The sequence below is a fragment of the Myotis myotis genome, unplaced genomic scaffold (assembly GCF_014108235.1).
Source record: "Myotis myotis isolate mMyoMyo1 unplaced genomic scaffold, mMyoMyo1.p scaffold_m19_p_2, whole genome shotgun sequence".
Lineage (NCBI taxonomy): Eukaryota > Metazoa > Chordata > Mammalia > Chiroptera > Vespertilionidae > Myotis > Myotis myotis.
This window is the reverse complement of record NW_023416324.1, coordinates 164,016,610-164,035,552: the sequence shown is the minus strand read 5'-3', so window position 1 is coordinate 164,035,552 and position 18,943 is coordinate 164,016,610. Positions and strand designations below refer to the sequence as shown.

At 40.2% G+C, this 18,943-nt stretch overlaps 1 protein-coding gene across 22 annotated transcripts in view; it reads left to right on the top strand.

The window, feature by feature from the left end:
- Window positions 1-18,943, top strand: part of DLG1 (discs large MAGUK scaffold protein 1) — a 291,832-nt gene that overhangs the window by 208,386 nt on the left and 64,503 nt on the right. For all 22 annotated transcript variants that reach the window (XM_036351776.1, XM_036351782.1, XM_036351770.1 and 19 more), the window contains one exon: window positions 6,985-7,087. In XM_036351776.1, coding sequence (XP_036207669.1) covers window positions 6,985-7,087 — 103 coding nt within the window. The remainder of the gene's footprint in view (window positions 1-6,984; window positions 7,088-18,943) is intronic.

Below are 18,943 nucleotides of genomic sequence, written 5' to 3'. Positions count from 1 at the left end.
ATTATATGTTTATACAATATGCTTCACAGCAATAAAAGTTAACTACTGAAACTCAAAACAACATGGCTGACACTAAAATACAACACGTTGAATAAAACAAAACACCACAGAAATGCATGCTGTATTATTCCAGTTACATGCTAATCATGAGCATGCAACACTAATTTGTATTAATAGAAGTCAGAAAGTTGATGCTGGTAATTGTACTGACTATAATAAAGAGACACAATGGAAATGTGGATTGGTTAACGGAGAGGTATATCTTGTTTGGGGTTGTGATTACATAGGTGCATACAGTTGTTGAAAATTCTTCCAACTGAACTGTTGAAATTTGTACATTTTCTTTCTTATAAATTATATTGTAATTTAAATTTTTAAAGTAAGTTACAGTATTGCCCTGGTCAGTGTTTTAAGTGGTTAGAGCATCAACTGCACACCAAAGTCTCACGGATCCTAATACCAATCAAGGGCACATACCTGGATTGCAGGTTCAATCCCCAGCCCTGGTCTAAAAAACTCAAAGGAAAATAGATGTATTTTGAATTGTCAATGAGGGACCACTTTATATGGGTCACTGACACACTGCCAGATTATGTTAGTCTGACTAATACAACCTGCTTCACTCAGAACTTTCCTAGTTTTAGTACTGAAAGCTTTCTCTGGAAATCCCTTTAGTCTCAATTTTAAAACTGAACATCTCAGATAGTGCAGCCCAATTGCACATCCTAATGTGAGTGTAAATTAAGTACCTGTATAGCCTTGTTTGGCAGTATGCATCAGTAACCTTAAAATTTCAATGCTTATAAGCTTCTCTATGGAAATACCCTGGAAGCAATAGGAAAACCTATGAACAAGAGAAAAACATGAGGAAATACATTCAAAATTAAGTAAACCTTGAAACAAACTTATTTAAATACCTCATTAGACAAATTTAACTTTTTTCAATTTTGAGCTTGTGTCAGAATCACCTTGAGGCCTTGTTAAAAGACCAATTTCTAGACCCCATCCCTAAACTTTCTGATTTAGTATAACTTGAATAGGTTCTGAAATTTTTATTCTTAACAAGTTTCCATGAGATACTGATATTGCTACCCCTAGAATCAAACTTTGTGAACCACTCTTGTAAAGACATCACTGTTGTTTATTTTAACTAGAGGCCCGGTGCACAAAAAATCCAGGATTGTGTGCATGCTCAAGAAAGAACTGAAAACTCCCTAAATTCTCACCTCTGGGTGACCATAAGGCTCTGTGTAAGCAGGAAGTGAAGATTAAGGCAGTTATTAGTTGCTTACCTGAGTGTTGAAGACATTACCCAACATGCACACAGAGCCCTTCAGCAAAGAGTCCAGCCATTTAAATAAATCTCTGTCCAGTTATTAACTGACTGCTAAAATAACCATGCAAAGACTCAGTAGCACACACAACAAAGAATATAAATTTTACAGCATTCAGAAATGTTATCAGAGGGATCTGTAGGAGCCACAGATCTGATTTCCAGAGTTACTATATTATATTATTTTAAATGTTCCGTTTTTAACAAAAAAAAAGTATGAGATACACCAAAAACGTGAAAATAATGGCCAAAGCCCTGGACAGGAGTTTTGAGTGTCAGCCAGTACAACAGAGGGTCACAGGTTTGATTCCCGGTCAAGGACACACACCTGCCTTGCAGGTTCATTCCCCACCTCTGATTGGGGTACATGCAAAAGACAATCTCTCTCTCTCTCTCTCTCTCTCTCTCTCTCTCTCTCTCTCTCCCTCTCTCCCTCTCCCCCCCCCCCCCCTTTCCACTCCCTCATGTGCGCTTTCTCTCCCTTCCAGGCTCTCTGAAAAAGCAATGAGAAAAATATCCTCAGGTGAGGATTATCAAAAAAAATAAATAAATAAGTAAAAATAAGGGCTAAAAACTTTTCCTTTTACTTTTTTTTAACATATCTGAGAAGCTTGGTAAGTTCCAGTTAGAATAAACTTAAAGAAATCCACACCATAGACCCACCAAAATCAGACTGTCAGCAAACAAAAGAAAGAATCTTAAAAGCAGAAAGGGAGAAATGATGCCCATACAAGGAAGCCTCAATAAGATGAACAAGTGATTTCTTGTCAAAAACAATGAAAATAATGGCCAAATCCCACAAGCAATGGGATGACATACTCCACGTTTTTAAAGTTAAAGACTGTTTATCAAGAATTCTATATCCAGCCAAACTATCGTTCAGAAACGAAGAACAAATAAGATATTCCAAGATAAACAAAAGCTGAGGAAGTTAATCTCTAGTAAACTTTCCCTACAAGAAATACTATGGAGAATTTCTTCAGACTAAAATAAAAGGACACTAGAGAGTAACCCAAATCCATGTGAAGAAATAAAGAACTTTTTTAAAAGTTACTACATAAGTAAATATAAAACAGCATCAGTGAATGTTTTTTGACTTTTTTCTTCCATATGATTAAAAGACAACTGGATAAAACAAGTTTAAATCTGTGTTGATAGGCACACATTGTACAAAGGTTTCATATAAATATGATACTAGTGTCACAAAGGGGATAGAGGGCACAGTTAGAGCAGTTTTTCTATACTATTGAAATTAAGTTAGTATTAATCCAAAGTAGATTATTTTATAAGATGTTATTTTAGAGAAATCGCTAAGGAAATAACTCAAAATATGCATAATTTTAAAATGACCAGGAAATTACTAGTAAAATGGTACACTAGAAAACATCTATTTAACAAAAGGTAGTAATAAAGGAATAGAGGAACAAAAAAGACATAAGGCATAAAGCAAATAGCAAAATGGATGAGATATAAATCTTACTTTTTTAATTACACTGAATGTAAATGGATTAAACACCGAATATGCCCTGGCCGGTGTGGCTCAGTGGTTGGAGCATTGGCCCACAAACTGAAGGGTTGCAAGTTCAATTCCTGGTCAGGGGCTCCTACCTCCATTGCAAATTCAATCCCTGGATGTGGGAGAGGCAATCATTGATGTCTTTCTCATATTGATGTTTCTCTCTCTCTCTCTCTCTCTCTCTCTCTCTCTCTCTCTCTCTCTCTTTCTCTCTTTCTTTCTCTCACTTCCTCTGTCCCTCTCTCCTTCTCTCTTCCTTTTCACTCTCAAAAAATTAATGGGAAAAATATCCACATGTGAGGATTAAAACACAAGATATTGACAGGGTAGATTGAAAAACAAGATCCAACTGTAAGTTTTCTACAAGGGACATATTCTAGATTTTTTTTTTTTTAAATAAAAGCTATTTACTTTCAGCAGAGATTGAAAAGAAAAGGTTGGAAAAGAGACCGTGCAAGCAGTAACCAAGAAACACCTAAAGTGGCTATCCTAATATCAGACAAAGTAAACTTTAACTCAAAAATTATTACTAAAGGTAAAGGACTTTTATAATATGTGTTACATAGATTATATATGGTATATAGTTGTATGTGTTATATAATTGTTGGTAAATTTCTAGAAAGACATAAACTATTGAAACTAGCTCAAGAAGAAATATAAAATCTAAATAGACCTAAATAATTAGGGAGATTGAATTAATCAAAACTTTCCACAAAGGAAAAAACCCAGGATCAAATGGCCTCACTGCTGTAGTCTACCAAAAATTTAGAGAAGAATTAACTCTTCCCCCAAAGGAGTAGACATGAAGATCACTTCCCGACTCATTCTACAAGGCCAGTGTTATTCTTATGTCGAACCAAACAAGGGACAGCACAAGAGAAAACTACAAACCAGAATCCTTTATGTATATAGATATTAGAATCCTCAACAAAATAGCAAAAGATCCAGCAGAATAAAAAAGAACTATACACTATCAAAATAAGGAATATGCATCATTATCAAGGGGACTTTAAAGAATGCATGGTTGGTTCAGCATACAAAATCCAACCAAAGAAGACACCATTTTGATAAAGGACATAAACCACATGAATATCTGTAGGCACCAAAAAAGCACTTGTTGAACACCAATACCTTTACATCAGAAAAAACACAGAACAAATTAGGAACAGAAGAGAACTTCTTCAACCTTATAACAAGTCTCAGAAAAACTGATAGCTTACATCATACGAAATGCTAAAATACTACTAGAGTTTCTAGATAGGGCAAGTAGGCAAGAAATAGAAATAAAAGGCTTCTGAATCGAAAGGGAAAACCATCTCTGTTTGCAGATGCCATGTTCTTATATATAGAAAATCATAGGAAATCCAACAACAAAAAACTATTAGAACTAATAAACAAATTTAGCCATTTGTAGGACAGAGAATCACTACACAAAAACCAGTTCTATTTCTGTATATCAGCATTGGCTAATCTGAAAGTGAAATTAATAAAATGATTCTATTTATAGTAGTATCTAAAGAGTATTTAAATTCTATTTAAAAAGAGTAAAATACTTGTGGAATATTCATTACAATGGGATATTATTCAGCCATGATAAATAAAGAAGTATTGATACATGCTATAAGGATGAATCATGAAAACATTTTTAAGTGAAAGAAGCCAAGCGCAAGTGGTCATACATTATAGTACTCCATTTATTTAAAATGTTCATAATAGACAAATCCATAGAGTCAGAAAATAGATTAGTGGTTGCAAGGAACTAAGAGGAGAGGGAGGAGAGAAATGACTGCTAATAGGTATTTCTTTTTTGAGTGATGAAAATGTTTTGGAATTAGATCATGGTGATAGTTGCACATTCTTATGAATATACTAAATACTACTAAATTTTACTCTTTAAAAGTTGAATTTTAGCCCAGTCAGAGTGGCTCAGTTGGTTGAGCTTTGTCCTGGGCACCAAAAGGTTGCCAGTTCAATTCCCATGCAGGGCACATACCTGGTTTGCAGGTTTGATGCCCAGTCGGGGAAAATATGGAAGACAACCTATTAACGTTTCTCACATCTCACTCTCTCACTCTCACTCCCTCCCTCCCTCCCTCCCTCCCTCCCACTTTCACTCCCTCCCTCCCTTCCTTCTTCCCTCCTTCCCTACTTTCCTCCCTCCCTTTCTTCCTCTCTCTCTCCCTCTTTCTTTGTTTCTGTTTCTCTGTCTCTAATTGCCCCCCCTTCTCTTTCTCTCAGCATGTCCTCAGACGAGGATCCTATATAATAAAAGGCTAATATGCAAATTGCCCCCTCGGAGTTCGACCACTTGCTATGACATGTGCTGGCCACTGCGGGAGGGGGGGGGGGGGGGGCGGGGGCGGGCACAGAACGAAGGAAGGTCCCAGCCGGCAGCCAGGAAAGGGAGGCCCCGGCTGGCAGCCAGAAGGCCCTGATTGGCCCTGATCGCCGGCCAGGCCTACCGGTGCATGAATTTCATGCACCAGGCCTCTAGTTAAAAATGAAAGTATGAATTTTATGTAAATTATATCTCCTTTTTTAAGTGTTAGTATAGAAAAGGGACCCTGAGACTATTTACACAAATGTCTCAGTACAAGCATTTTTCTAAAGTATATTTGATGATCTTCCATTAAAATGTTCAGTGATATTTAAGAAAGTCTTTAACTTGTTTTCTTATTAACAGACTATTCTTTTTTGAATCTATATAGATTGTCTTCAACTCTTTTCTATAGCAAAAGGATTTGATGCTCAGGAATATTTCAAAATTGTGATTTTTCTCTACAATAATCAGTGAAATTTTACCTTTCTTTATATTCCTTCCCTAATTTGTTCTCCTAGAAATTAGGAGGATTTTCTTTATGCTCAAAGTAGAACTATTTATATATTGTATGAGTTTTGTATAGCCCTCAGCTAGAGTAAAATACTTGTGGAATATTCATTACAATGGGATATTATTCTCTAGTAAAACCACATTATATTACAGTTGTTTAGATTAAGGTGTTTGGACCTTGGTTTTCACTTGAGAAATATGTGTGTTCTATAGTTGCATTATGATATCCTTTAAATATAATATAAAACACCTTACATGATTAAAATGTTCTTTTGTGTAAATTTTTTGATCCCTACAATTTCCAAAATTGGTATGTGATCATTAATAGGTTTTAGATTAGGTGTTGACCAAACAGGTTCTCATGTAAAAATTGTATGATGATTTTTCTTTCTTTCCAAAAATGTTCAGTGACAGTCCTGACATTCTATTAGTTGCTGGTTTTTACAGGGGAAAAACTACCTGAATATTTAAAGTTTGTTACATTCGAATGTAACGCTCCATGAATGTCCTGTTAAATTTTTCTTACAATGGAAAAAGTACAATCTCTTAAGATATCTTGAAGTATATATTAGGTATTGCCATCCTTTCAGAAATAAGTTGCTTCTTATTCTGAAATGGAATTGATCACCTCAGTAATTATTTCACCCAGAAGGGCCCTTTATTCAAAAATGTCTCCTTACTCATTTAGTAACATTTACTCTATTTAGTTAGTCCTTAAATGTAGTTAGTCCTTGAAATCTGAGTTACTTTCTTTTAAATAATTGTTTTTCTATTAATTCAAAAAAATGAAGCTTTAATTTGGGAAAGGAATGAAGAGAATTGGAACTGAGATGAGAAATAAGAATGAAAATATGACAAGAGTTGAAAGGATGCTACAAAATTAATATCTCCCTCTCCCCCCACCCTACCTCCCCACCCCCCATCCCACCCCCCTCCACCCCCCATTGCTTGAAGTACTAGTGAGATGAAATGTACAAAATGATGATGCATAATGATTTTTCAGGTTGTCAAATTAAGGTGCATTTCTCAAGTGATTGATAGACAACCTTCTAAAACACTTGGGGGGAAGTGTTTTGGTTTTGCTCATTTGAACTTAAAGTATTTTCAGTGGGTAAAATTGCTTTGATTAAAAATAATATTTTGTTTCACTGTACGATAAATTTTAGTAAATCGGAACAAGAATATATTTTAGTTATAAAATAATTGCATATAAATTTATCTATGCCTATTTAAAGAATAGGCTATTGTGATTTCTAAAGAATGTGATCATTTTCTTTCAAATTTAAAATTTGGTTTGATTAACAGGTAAACAGTGTTGACCTCAGAACTGCCAGCCATGAGCAGGCAGCAGCTGCTTTGAAAAATGCTGGCCAAGCTGTCACAATTGTTGCACAATATCGACCTGAAGGTAAAATTCTTGCTATCTGTGATTATATTACTTCAGTTTTTAGAATTCTTCCTCTTAGTAATGTTTTACTTTCCAAACTTAAATTCCTTTTTTTATGTTTTGGTCTGATTTATTAGTCTGGTATATGTAGTCTGAATGTATAATTCACTATCCAGGTCAAAGTGTTTTTAATAGTATGTAGGAATTTCTATTTGCCAACTCTTTTGAGTATTCTACTATTATTTGGAGTAATTTTCATGTGTTTACTTTTAAATATCAGTCCTCTAACCAGACACATATCTTTTAGTGAATAACTCAGTGATCCAAAAGGATAATAAAAACCATAATCAAAGATAGTGATATTGCCAAAGAAAATTAGGTCACCCCAGTTATTTCTAATTTTTGAATAAGATTATATTTACTGATACCAATGTTTAAAATCTTTTTCTAATAGCCTCTATTGCTATTTAAAATAAAAAGAAATAATACAAGTTTAGGATGTAATGTGTTTCTAGGTAGTGAAGTCTCATGGATATGACTTAACTAAGTTCCTAGGGGAAGAAGATGGTAATGGAAAATTTGAGTTCATGCCATATTAAACATATAATGTTTAATAAAATCTCAATGGGATTTAAAAAGCTTAAACACCCAAAAGAATACATATCATCCTGGTTAATGTACATAAATAGCAAAGTGAAGAAGGAAAGAATGATGTGACTAAAGGAGCCAAGTGAAACATTCTCTAATTTAGCAATCATAAATTATATTTATGATTCTTTTCTTGGAGTGGAATATATTTTTGTAACAACATCTAATGTGTTTTTTAGCTAATCAAAATAGCATATTGAGCATTGCTTGCTATTTCGTAATATGGGCAGTCTTGTAAAACCTCAGCAGTTTAGGTTCAGTAACTGAACATGGGTAAATTCATTTAGATAAGTGGTAAATTCCAAGTAAATTCACATTAACCGAATGAATAGGGATTAACATATGAAATCAGTGCCAATTTATTAATTTTTGTGAGAAACAAAGCTGCAAGTGGGGCTACATATGCTTTTATCTTCTGGCCAATACTTCTTGCCCTGTAGGTATACTTTATGGAAGCCAAGTTGTAATCATGGTTGCTTAGTATTATATAAAGCCTCTCTCATTTATATGTTTACTAGAGGCCTGATGCACAAAATTTGTGCAAGAGTAGGTCTTCGCAGCCCCAGCGGCTGCCTCAGCCCTCACAGCCAGCCATGGCTTCGTCCTGAAGGTCGTCCCACTATTCGGCTGTTTGGTCGATTTGCATCTTACGCTTTTATTATTACTAGCATAGATAAGGAACATAGACTATTTAGGAATGATTAAGGGTAAGTCAGTATCTTTTCCCTGGCCTCCCAGAAAACACACAAAAGCAACAAAGAAAATAAAACATATACACACACTTCTACCTATACAACTCCACCTAACATTAAGCAAAACTAAGAAAACAGATAGACTACCTGGGTAACAAAAAATAGGTACAGTTGCTGAAGCACCTGGAGATCTATCTGGTAGAGGTCCCATAGAAAGAGGAGGAGAGTGAAAAAACATGGAATGTTGAGAATGCTCAGTGATGGCAGAATCTAGAATGTGACAGAAAATTGGACTTCCTAAAGGTGAGAGGCTTGTTTTTTTGGTATAAAAACATTTTCCCTGTTTATGACATGCCTCATGGTAACTGGAGTGTCCAGGCTGAAGCCATCCTTGATGTGATTTGGTTTAAAAAAGTAGAGGAGCTATATTTGGGTAAAGCAATCTGCCTTCATAGCATCAGATAATGTGATAGTCTTTTGGTTTTAAAAGCTGTACAGAACTTGTGTTCCCATCCTCCTGCACCCCAAAACTTTCTAGTCCAGCCAAATAACTTGTCCAGCTCATTAAATAATAAGTAATTTAAAAGAAAATAAGCCAGTCAGAGAAAGACAAGTATCACATGGTCTGCACTCATATGTGGAATCTAATGAACAAAATAAACTGATGAACAAAATAGATCCAGAGACATAGAAGCATGGAACAGACTGATGAATCTCAGAGGGGAAGGCAGGAGTGGGTGGGGAGAGATTACCCAAAGAACTTATATGCATATATGCATAACCCATGGACACTGACAATATTGTGGTGAAGGCCTGGGGGTGGGGGCCATTTCTGGGTGGAGAGGGGTCAATGGGGGAAAGATGGGGGACTTCTGTATACTTTCAACAATAAAAATAAATTTAAAAAATAAGTAAATAAATAAAAATTTAAAAATAAGTGACTGGCCTGACATTCATACATAAATATTCATAAGAAAATGTGGAAACAGACAGCAAAACTTAGAAACAGGTAAAGGTTAGTCACACACAGACATGTATACACACCAAAAAAAAAAGTTGGCATAAATTAGATGAAATTTTTATCTTAATGGTTTGTGTGTGTGTGTTTTTAAATTTTTCTTTATTGTTGAAAGTATTACAGATACCCTTTGTTGTTTTTTCCCATCGACCCCACCCCCTTGATCTTAATGTTTTTAATAACTTATGTGTTCACTTATTTGAAAGTTGGCAAAGTAGAAATGTAAAAATAGATGTAGGAAAAGATGGCTTAAGAGATTAATTTTGAGCTCGCAGAACCCAGGAAAGAAGAAGGCAAACAAGTGTTTTTACATTGGAACACAAAGACGCTGCAGAAAAATCAATAAGGGATATAAAGGATACAATACAATGTAAATAAAAAGAAACAAAAATAAAGCGAATTTTATAAGATACTAGGGACCCAGTGCGCGAAATCGTACAAGACCCAGGACCCAGAGTCCCATGGCCCGGTGGGACCCAGAAAGAGTCCCACTGCCACCTCCACCACTGCCGCGGTAGGCAGGACCCAGAAAGAGTCCTGCTGCTTCAGGAGGCAGGACCCAGAAACCCATCTGCGCCTCTGGTCAAGTCCTCCAGAGTCAAGTCCCCGCCCACTCACGCACACCTCACCACACCCACAGCCCCATGCACGCAGCCTCCTGCTGATGGGTCCTTACCGCATGATGGCGTGACAACCACAGGCTTTTTATGTAATAGATGAGAGAAAATATCAGCACTGGAAGACAGGCAATTACGTATATGTAACATATACATAATTAGACTTTCTGAGGAAAAGAAAAAGATTTTTAAAGAGGAGAATAAATGTTTGAAATTATAATGCATTCAAGAAAACTTTCCTGAATTAAGAAGGAATTAATTTTTATATTTATAGAAAATTAATCAAAATTCAGACATATTCTAATTAATGTTTATCAAGGAAAAAAATCTTCACCCTGGCCGGTTTGGCTTAGTGGATAGAGCGTCAACCTTCAGACTGAAGGGTCCCAGGTTCAATTCCGGTCAAGGGCACATGACTAGGTTGCGGGCTCGATCCCCAATGGGGGGTGTGTGGGAGGCTGCCAATCAATGATTCTCTCATCATTGATGTTTCTATCTCTCCCTTTCCCTTCCTCCCTGAAATCAATAAAAATATATTTAAAAAAGAAAAAAAAATCTTCTTGGAACCCGGGTAAAATATTGTTATAATAAGGGGGTAAGAATTGATTAATAGAAGAAAGAACTGCTCTAAAGCTTGGTGTGCATAGACCAGAACAAAGATGAATAGTTTTACTATTTTTCTATTTTTTGGCTTTTAACTAAGCTTAACGTACCCTTATGCACTAAACATACTTGCCACTGATGGTTGGCAATAGTGGGCTACCCTTTTCCTAGAGTAGTTATTGAATGGGCTCAGGAATCTCCCTTTCAGATTACCTTTTTCTATGCTTTTACTGTTTTTCTTTCTATCTTTTATTCTTTTTTATTTCCATAATTTTCTATTAATGAGCCTTTCTAATTGATACTTTTTCTTTAGTTCATTTAAAAGTTTAAACTATTCTAATCTTGATGGAGGCATCTTTATATCAAGGAGTATTTTCATTTATGTTTCAATGGAGAGGTTGTATTGGACTAGTGGCTTTTTGTTTGTTTGTTTGTTTTTACAAGCATTTGTCATCTCATAGCAGTGATTTTCAACCAGTGTGCCACAAGAATTTTTAATACATGCAATACCTGACTATTTAGTCAGGGGCATGGACCTCTTTTTCCTTAGCTTGTCAAATTAAAAAATGACAACAGGTGGGAATCTTAGGGGAGGTCTCAGAACAGGGTTTCAGCAGAATATTCATCAGTTTTCTAGGTTTGCTCTTTCAGGGTCCATGGTCTCCACTGATTGGTCACTGTCATGGCAGGGGGTCATCTGCAAGAGAGAAATAAAAGCCTCTAGACAAAGGACCCAATGCTTGTTCTCACCCCCCATGCCCTTTCTTCCCCCACAGGCATGCATCTTCTAAACTCTAAGGGAACCCACAAGGCTTGCAACCAGGGCAGCAATGGGCAGTGGCAGTTCATCAGAGCAAACCCCCTGAACCTGTCCCCAAGACTCCCTTTTCTCTGACTTTTTAGTGAGCCAAAACAGACCACCTAGGCCAGGGGTGGGCAAACTTTTTGACTTGAGGGCCATAATGGGTTTTTAAACTGGACCGGAGGGCCGGAACAAAAGCATGGATGGAGTGTTTGTGTGAATTAATACAAATTCAAAGTAAACATCATTACATAAAAGGGTACGGTCTTTTTTTTTTTTTTTTTTAGTTTTATTCATTTCAAACGGGCCGGATCCAGCCCGCGGGCTGTAGTTTGCCCACGGCTGTAGGCCCATTTCCTCAGTTCTCTCTTGTTTCATTGTCCCCAGCTTTAATAAATGTCCTCTAAAATTAAAAAAGAACTTTAAAGACAACAGCCAACACAACAATAGTTGTCCAGTGTGAATAAATCAAAATTATACCTATTTTATGTCAGATTGGTAAAAAGTCCTATATAATAAAAGAGTAGTATGCAGATTGTCCTCTCAACCACGAGTTCAACCAGGGGGCGGGGCCGGTCAGGGGAAGGGAGGGAGGCCCTGGCTGGTAGCGGCAGGCAGCAGGCGGCCAGGGGAAGGGAGGGAGTACCCGGCCAGCAGCTGCTAGGGACCCTACCAGTGCACGAATTTTGTGTACTGGACCTCTAGTATAATATACTAGAGGCCCAGTGCACAAAAATTTGTGCACTCGGTGGGGGGGTCCCTCATCCCGGCCTGTGCCCTCTCGCCGTCTAGGACCCCTCGGGAGATAACGACCTGCTGGCTTAGGCTTGCTCCCTGGTGGCAGAGGGCAGGCCCAATCCCTAGGTGCAGCCCCTGGTTGGGCTCAGAGCAGGGCCGATTGGGGAGTTGGGGCGCTGCCCCCTGTCATGCACAGAGCAGGGCGGATCAGGAGGTTGCAATGCCACCCTCAGTCTCTCTCAGGGTAGGACCGATTGGGGCGTTGGGGCACCGCCCCCTGTCACACTCAAGGCAGAGTCGATGGGGAGGTTGTGGCGCCACCCCGTCACGCACAGAGCAGGGCCAATCAGGGGGTTGGGGCTTCGTACCCTGTCATGCACAGAGCAGGGCCGATCAGGGGGTTGGAGAGCTCCCCCCTGTCACGCACAGAGCAGGGCCCATCAGGGGGTTGAGGAGCTCTCCCCTGTCACTCACAGTGAAGGGCCAATAGGGGAGTTAGCACACCGCCCCGTCACACTCAGGGCAGGGTGGATCAGGGGGTTGGGGCGCCGCCCTCTATCACCCACAGAGCAGGGCTGATCAGGGGGTTGGGGTGCCTTCACCTGTCACGAACAGAGCAGGGCGGATAGGGAGGTTGTGGCCCTGCCCCCTGTCACACACACAGCCGCAGGGCGATCAGGGGCTTTAGGCACTGCCCCCTGTCACACTGATCCCGGTGCTGGGAGGCCTCTCAGCTCTGCTGATCCCAGTGCTGGGAGGCATATTACCCTTTTACTATATAGGATAGAGGCCTGGTACACAGGTGGGGGCTGGCTGGTTTGCCCTGAAGTGTGTCCTGGATCAGGGTGGGGGTCCCCACTGGGGTGCCTGGCCAGCCTGGGTGAGGGAATGATGGCTGTTTGCAGCTCGTCACACCCCCTTCAGGGTGGGGGTCCCCACTGGGGTGCCTGGCCAGTCTGGGTGAGGGGCTGAGGGCTGTTTTCAGGCTGGCGGGTGACTGAAGCTCCCAACTGCTCCTTTTTTTCTTTTTTCTTTTTTTATTCTGGACCAGCTTTAGCTCTGAGGCTCCAGCTCTTAGGCCTCTGCTCCTGAAAGCAGGTATCTGGTTTCTTTCGGTTCTCGAAACTCTGTATCAACTAAAACTCTGAGATCCCACCCAGCTGAAAGCTGGTTTCTGGGCGTCTATATTTGTTACAATGTTTGGAACTGCAGACTCAGAGGCCTGCAGCGGCAGGTGGGGAACATTGGTTTCCTCCGTCACTGAAGCAAGCAAGCCTCATGTTAGCTTCAAGCTGCCTGGCTGCCGGCCGCCATCTTGGCTGACAGTTAGTTTGCATATTGCCCTGATTAGCCAATGGGAAGGGTAGCGGTCGTACGCCAATTACCATGTTTCTCTTTTATTAGTGTAGATTTGTTGGTGTGCTGCAGAATTTTAGTAATTAGTTTATGTGCCACAAGATGAAAAAGGTTGGAAATTGCTGTCTAATAGTGATTTTCTGTAGCAGATTCCTAATTAAAAATTTTTTGTCTCTTACTTTCCTTGTCATATTTTTCTCCAACCAGCCTGCCTTCTTACTCAAAAAAATGTTCCTTTTCTTCTCTAGACCAGTTATAATATTCATTCTCCTGTTATCAGCGTTGAGGTTCTTGGGTTCCCCAAGATGGAAATCAAGAGGAAACTCCAGAGAAATTTCCAGACATGTTTTATTAAGCTTATGCTTGGGCACATGGGAGGTAGCACAGAGGAAAGGAAGGTCCTCAGAACTGACTCAGAAGCTTGGTCTGCATGGCTGCTTTTATAAGCTGGTGACTAAGTGGGCTCGGGTGAAAAGGCAGGCTTTTTGAAACAGGGCTTGTGAATTTTCCATTTCAGGCTTAAGTGACTTCCTTTTACAGCTGCAGTGCCTGATAACTATGTTTGTATCTGCACTGTGGGGGGCAAGGTGGTGGACTGCTCATTGCAGCCACCCTAGGTAGGTTGTATAGCAGTCAAACCTTGATCAAATTTTTGTTGGGGAGCCAGGTCTTTGAACATTAACTAGCTCACCTGTGATTTGGGGCATGGGCCACTCTAAAAGTAAACCCTTACTTTCTTTGCTTCAAAAAAAGAAAAAGAAAAAACCTTGATCAACTGCATGGCAGTCAGTAGTTTTCAAAATATAATCTACTAGAGGCCTGGTGCACAGATTCGTGCACAATGAAAGGAAATAAATTAGAAGAAATATTTTAGAGGCCAGGACGGGACCGCAGGAGTTTGGCTCCAAGGTGAGTCTGGCCCATCTTGCCCAGTCCCAATTGGGGCCAGCCAGGGAAGGACTGCAGGAGGTTGGCCTGCTAGGGAGGGACCGCAAGAGGGCTCCAGGATGTGCCTGGCCCGTCTCACCCGATCCCGATCAGCCGGACCCCAGCAGCAAGCTAACTTACTGGTCAGAGCATCTGCCCCTGGTGGTCAGTGCATGTTATAGTTACTGGTCGAACGGTTGAATGAACAGTCGGACACTTAGCATATTAGGCTTTTATTTATATAGGTTATATATAAAAGCTTAAACGACTGTTAAACAGAGTAACCGGAACAACCAGTCACTATGATGCACACTGACCACCAGGGGGCAGACACTCAACACAGGAACTACCCCCAGCCCATAGGCCCTGATCGCTGATGGGGCCTGCTGGCCAATCTCCTGGTCCCTGCCCCTAGCCGGCAGGCCCCGATCAGCGATCGGGGCCTGTGGGCTGGGGGTAGCTCCCAGGGGAGTCAAGGGCTGGCTCCCTCCTTGGGGCCAGTGGCCAACCTCCTGGGTCCCTCTCCTCAGCCCTGATTGGCCCACCACCCGCCCGCCTCAGTCGCAGTTTGCCCTTCCCCCTGGCCAGTCCCTCCCCCCAGCTGACAGGTCCTAATTGCCTGATTGGGACTGGGCCCTGGGCTGGGACGGGGAATCAGAGGTGGGTGGCGACGGACATGGGCAGCAAGGGAAGGAAGAGGGGGGAGGTGGGGAACCATGTGGTGGTGGCACAAGGGCGGCAATGAAAGGAGGAGGCAAGAAACCGCACTGTGGCAGTATGTGGGTGGCGAGGGAAGGAGGCGGCAGGAAGGCAAGGAAACTGATGGGCCCTGATTGCCAGCCAGGCCTAGGGACCCCATCCATGCACGAATTTCGTGCACTGGGCCTCCAGTAATAATACATAAATAGTTTCAAAACTCACCACTGTAATCCCAGTTTTGCCCCATCTGGTATAATTATGTATATATGAGAGGTCTGGTGCACGAAATCCATGCACTCAGGGGTTCCCTCAGCCCGGCCTGTGCCCTCTTGCAGTCCGGGAGCCCTCAGGGGATGTCCGACTGCCACAGAGGCGGGAGAGGCTCCCGCTACCACTGATGTGTTCGCCAGCCATGAGCCTGGCTCAGGGCTTCTGGCTAAGCAGTGCTCCCCTTGTGGGAGCACACTGACTACTAGGGGGCAGCTCCTGTGTTGAGCATCTGCCCCCTCGTGGTCAGTGTATGTCTTAGCAACCGGTCGTTCCGCTATCAGGCTGAAACCGGCTCTCCGACATCCCCCCAAGGGGTCCCGGATTGCAAGAAGGTGCCGGCCAGGCCAAGGTACCCCACCAGTGCATGATCCAGGCCGGAGAGGGACGCGGGATGTTGTTCAGCCGGGGAGGGGCTGCGGGAGGGCTTCAGGGCATGTCCAACCCATCTCGCTCAGTCCCGATCGGCCAGACCCCGGCAGCAAGCTCACCTACCGATTGGAGCGTCTGTCCCCTGGTGATCAGTGCACGTCATAGCAACTTGTCAACCGGTTGACTGCCCCCTAGTGGTTTGTGCACGTCATAACGACTGGTCGACTGTCTACCCACTGGTGGTCAGTGCACATCATAGCAAGCAGTTGAGCAGCCTTAGTATATCGTTAGCATATTACGCTTTGATTGGTTGAATGGACAACTGGACACAGCATATTAGGCTTTTATTATATAGAATAACTGTGTGTATATATGCAAAACATGTATATATTGCTTCTCCTTCTTAAATAAACAATAACATACACATTTCTGCAAGTTGCTTGTTTTACTTAATAGTGAGTGTACTAATAGTCTAACTGTAGTAATTGTAAGAACACTCCATAGTAGCATATACAGATGTTCCTCATTCTTTTTTTATAGCTATATAGTTCTTTTATTTTTAACTGTTAGATCTTTTTTTACAACAAAATACTGGTTGGGGATAGCCTTTGTTTTATTACCAATTTGAGAATTGTTTTAACAATTAAAGTGAGTAAACTTTTGATATAATTGAAGTTATTTGATCTCAATTCTGTTCATGCTGTTTTTTAGTCAAGCCTTTTATATAAATTGTTTATGAAAGATACTTTCCAAAGATGCCTGCATCCCATATGTTCTTGTGCTGTGTAACCTTGCCATTCCCCCATTAAGAGGCTAAGTCTCTCCTTGAATTTGGACCGGTCTTATTACTCATTTGTAAACAAGTGAATGTGGTAGAAATAATCATATGCCACTTGCAAGGTTAGATTATAAGAGGCCATGAAACTCCTGCCTGATTCTTTTGGGGTCTTGTTCTGGGAGAAGCCAGACACCATATAAGAAGTCTGACTACCCTCAAAACCCCATGCTTCAGAGGTCACATGTTGGTGCTCTGACCCCAGACTTCCATCCAGGAGCACCAACACACAAGACAAGGCAGGGTGAAGCTATTTTAGACCCTTCTACTAATCAGCTCCTCCACCAGCTGAATCCCATTAAGTGACTTCAGTCTATGCCACAACAACCATCCAGCCAAAATGCTGCCTGAATTCTTAACCAACAGAATCCATAAAATGGTTACTGTTTAATCCACTAATCTTTATAAAGCAATAGTAACTAGAACACAGTCTCACTGTGAAGTCTATTTGTATACACATACACAAAAGACAAGCCTTCATAAATTTATACAGGGGTGGGCAAAAGCAGGTTTACAGTTGTGGGTACTCAAAATAGAGCTTATTATTACTTATCAATTATTATTTTCCATACGAACAGCTGTAAACCTGCTTTTGCCCACCCCTGTATATCCCTAGAATGTCTTACTTAAGGATAAAAAGAACTAGGGAAAATAGCTAACTCTTCTCAATGATACTGTTAATTGTAGTGTTGGTGGTGGTATTTTAAGACCTGTGAATGTAATATGGGATAAAACAAGTAAGTCATCATGCAGTACTCTAATTCTGTTATTCCCCAGTATCTTGAAAACCAGAACTCTTATGCAAGGAAATTCATACAGATATGGTATAGATTAAGTAAAAACCTAATGTTCTAATTTTTATTTTTTAATATATTTTTATTGATTTCATAGAGGGGGAGAGAGAGAGAAACATCAATGATGAGAGGGAATCATTGATCAGCTGCCTCCTGCATGCCCCACACTAGGAATCAAGCCACAACCTGGGCATGTACCCTGACTGGGAATCGAACCGTGACCTCCTGGTTCATAGGTCGACGCTCAACCACTGAGCCACTCCGGCCAGGCCTAAATTTTAATTAGAAGAACCAGTATAAATTCATGACTCAGTTTATATTTTTACCTATATCTTCATCCATAAATCTATTTGTATTTTAGCTGTGTCTTTACAGATTAAAAGATTTTCCGAGTTGACAGTTGTTATACTAATCAGCCTACTAATGTTTATACTTTATATTTCCTATTATATTTTAAAGGACAATAAAAGAATGTTACATATTAATGTTGACTTTTGAAGAGTAACTTAACAATAATCATGCTTACTCTTTTTATTTTTAATCCTTACCTGAGGATATTTTTTACATTGATTCTTATGGGGGCGGGGAGGGGAGGCAATGAGAAACATCGCTGTGAGAGAGACACATCCATTGGCTGCCTCCTGCACACCCCGACCGAGCCAGAAATGTACCCTTTACTGGGGATTGAACCTGAGATCCTTCAGTGTAGGGGCCAACGCTTTAACCACTGAGCGTCACTGGCCAGGGCTAATCATGCTTACTCTTAACTCTTTTTGTTGTTAATCCTCGCTCGAGGAAACATCAGGGCTCCTGTCTTTTTAAACTATACAAACTCCCGGACCAGTTATTTGCTGTTGCTGTAAGACTAGTTTTATGAGAAAGTCTGATGGGATCTAACCTGTTTGTAAAATAGCTTTTTTGTAAAAGTAGAGAAAAAGATACTGTGTATAACCATGTAATTGCAGCATTTTTGAAAGAGTGCTTAAAGTTTTTATTATTACTAGATTTAGTAGTTTTTAATATCAGGGTTTAAAATAGTCCATCTTCAAAAATCACACTTTTGTACCAAAAAAATCATTTTTGTAAAGAACCTTTTTTGCTTTTATTACGTAAAAACAATTGAAAGATAGAAAGCTTATTCAGTGCTAATTTATAGAATCTATTCACAAAAGTACCTTTTCTTGCCCAGAGTACCTTATTCTTGGCTAAGTTGGTTGAGTGTGATCACATGCACCAGGAGGTCATGGTTCAATTCTTGGTTTGGGCACATGCCCAGGTTGTGGGCTCGATCCCCTATAGGGGGCATGTTGTAGTCAGTCAATCGATGTTTCTCTCTCATCAATATTTCTATCTCTCTCCTTCTCCCTTTCTTTCTCTGAAATCAATAAAAACATACTTTTTAAAAAATTCTTCATCAGACCCAAAATCCCAAAACATTTTTAAAATGCCTTTTTCTGTTTTTTTTATTTTATTTTTCAATTACAGTTGACATTCAGTCTTATTTTTTAT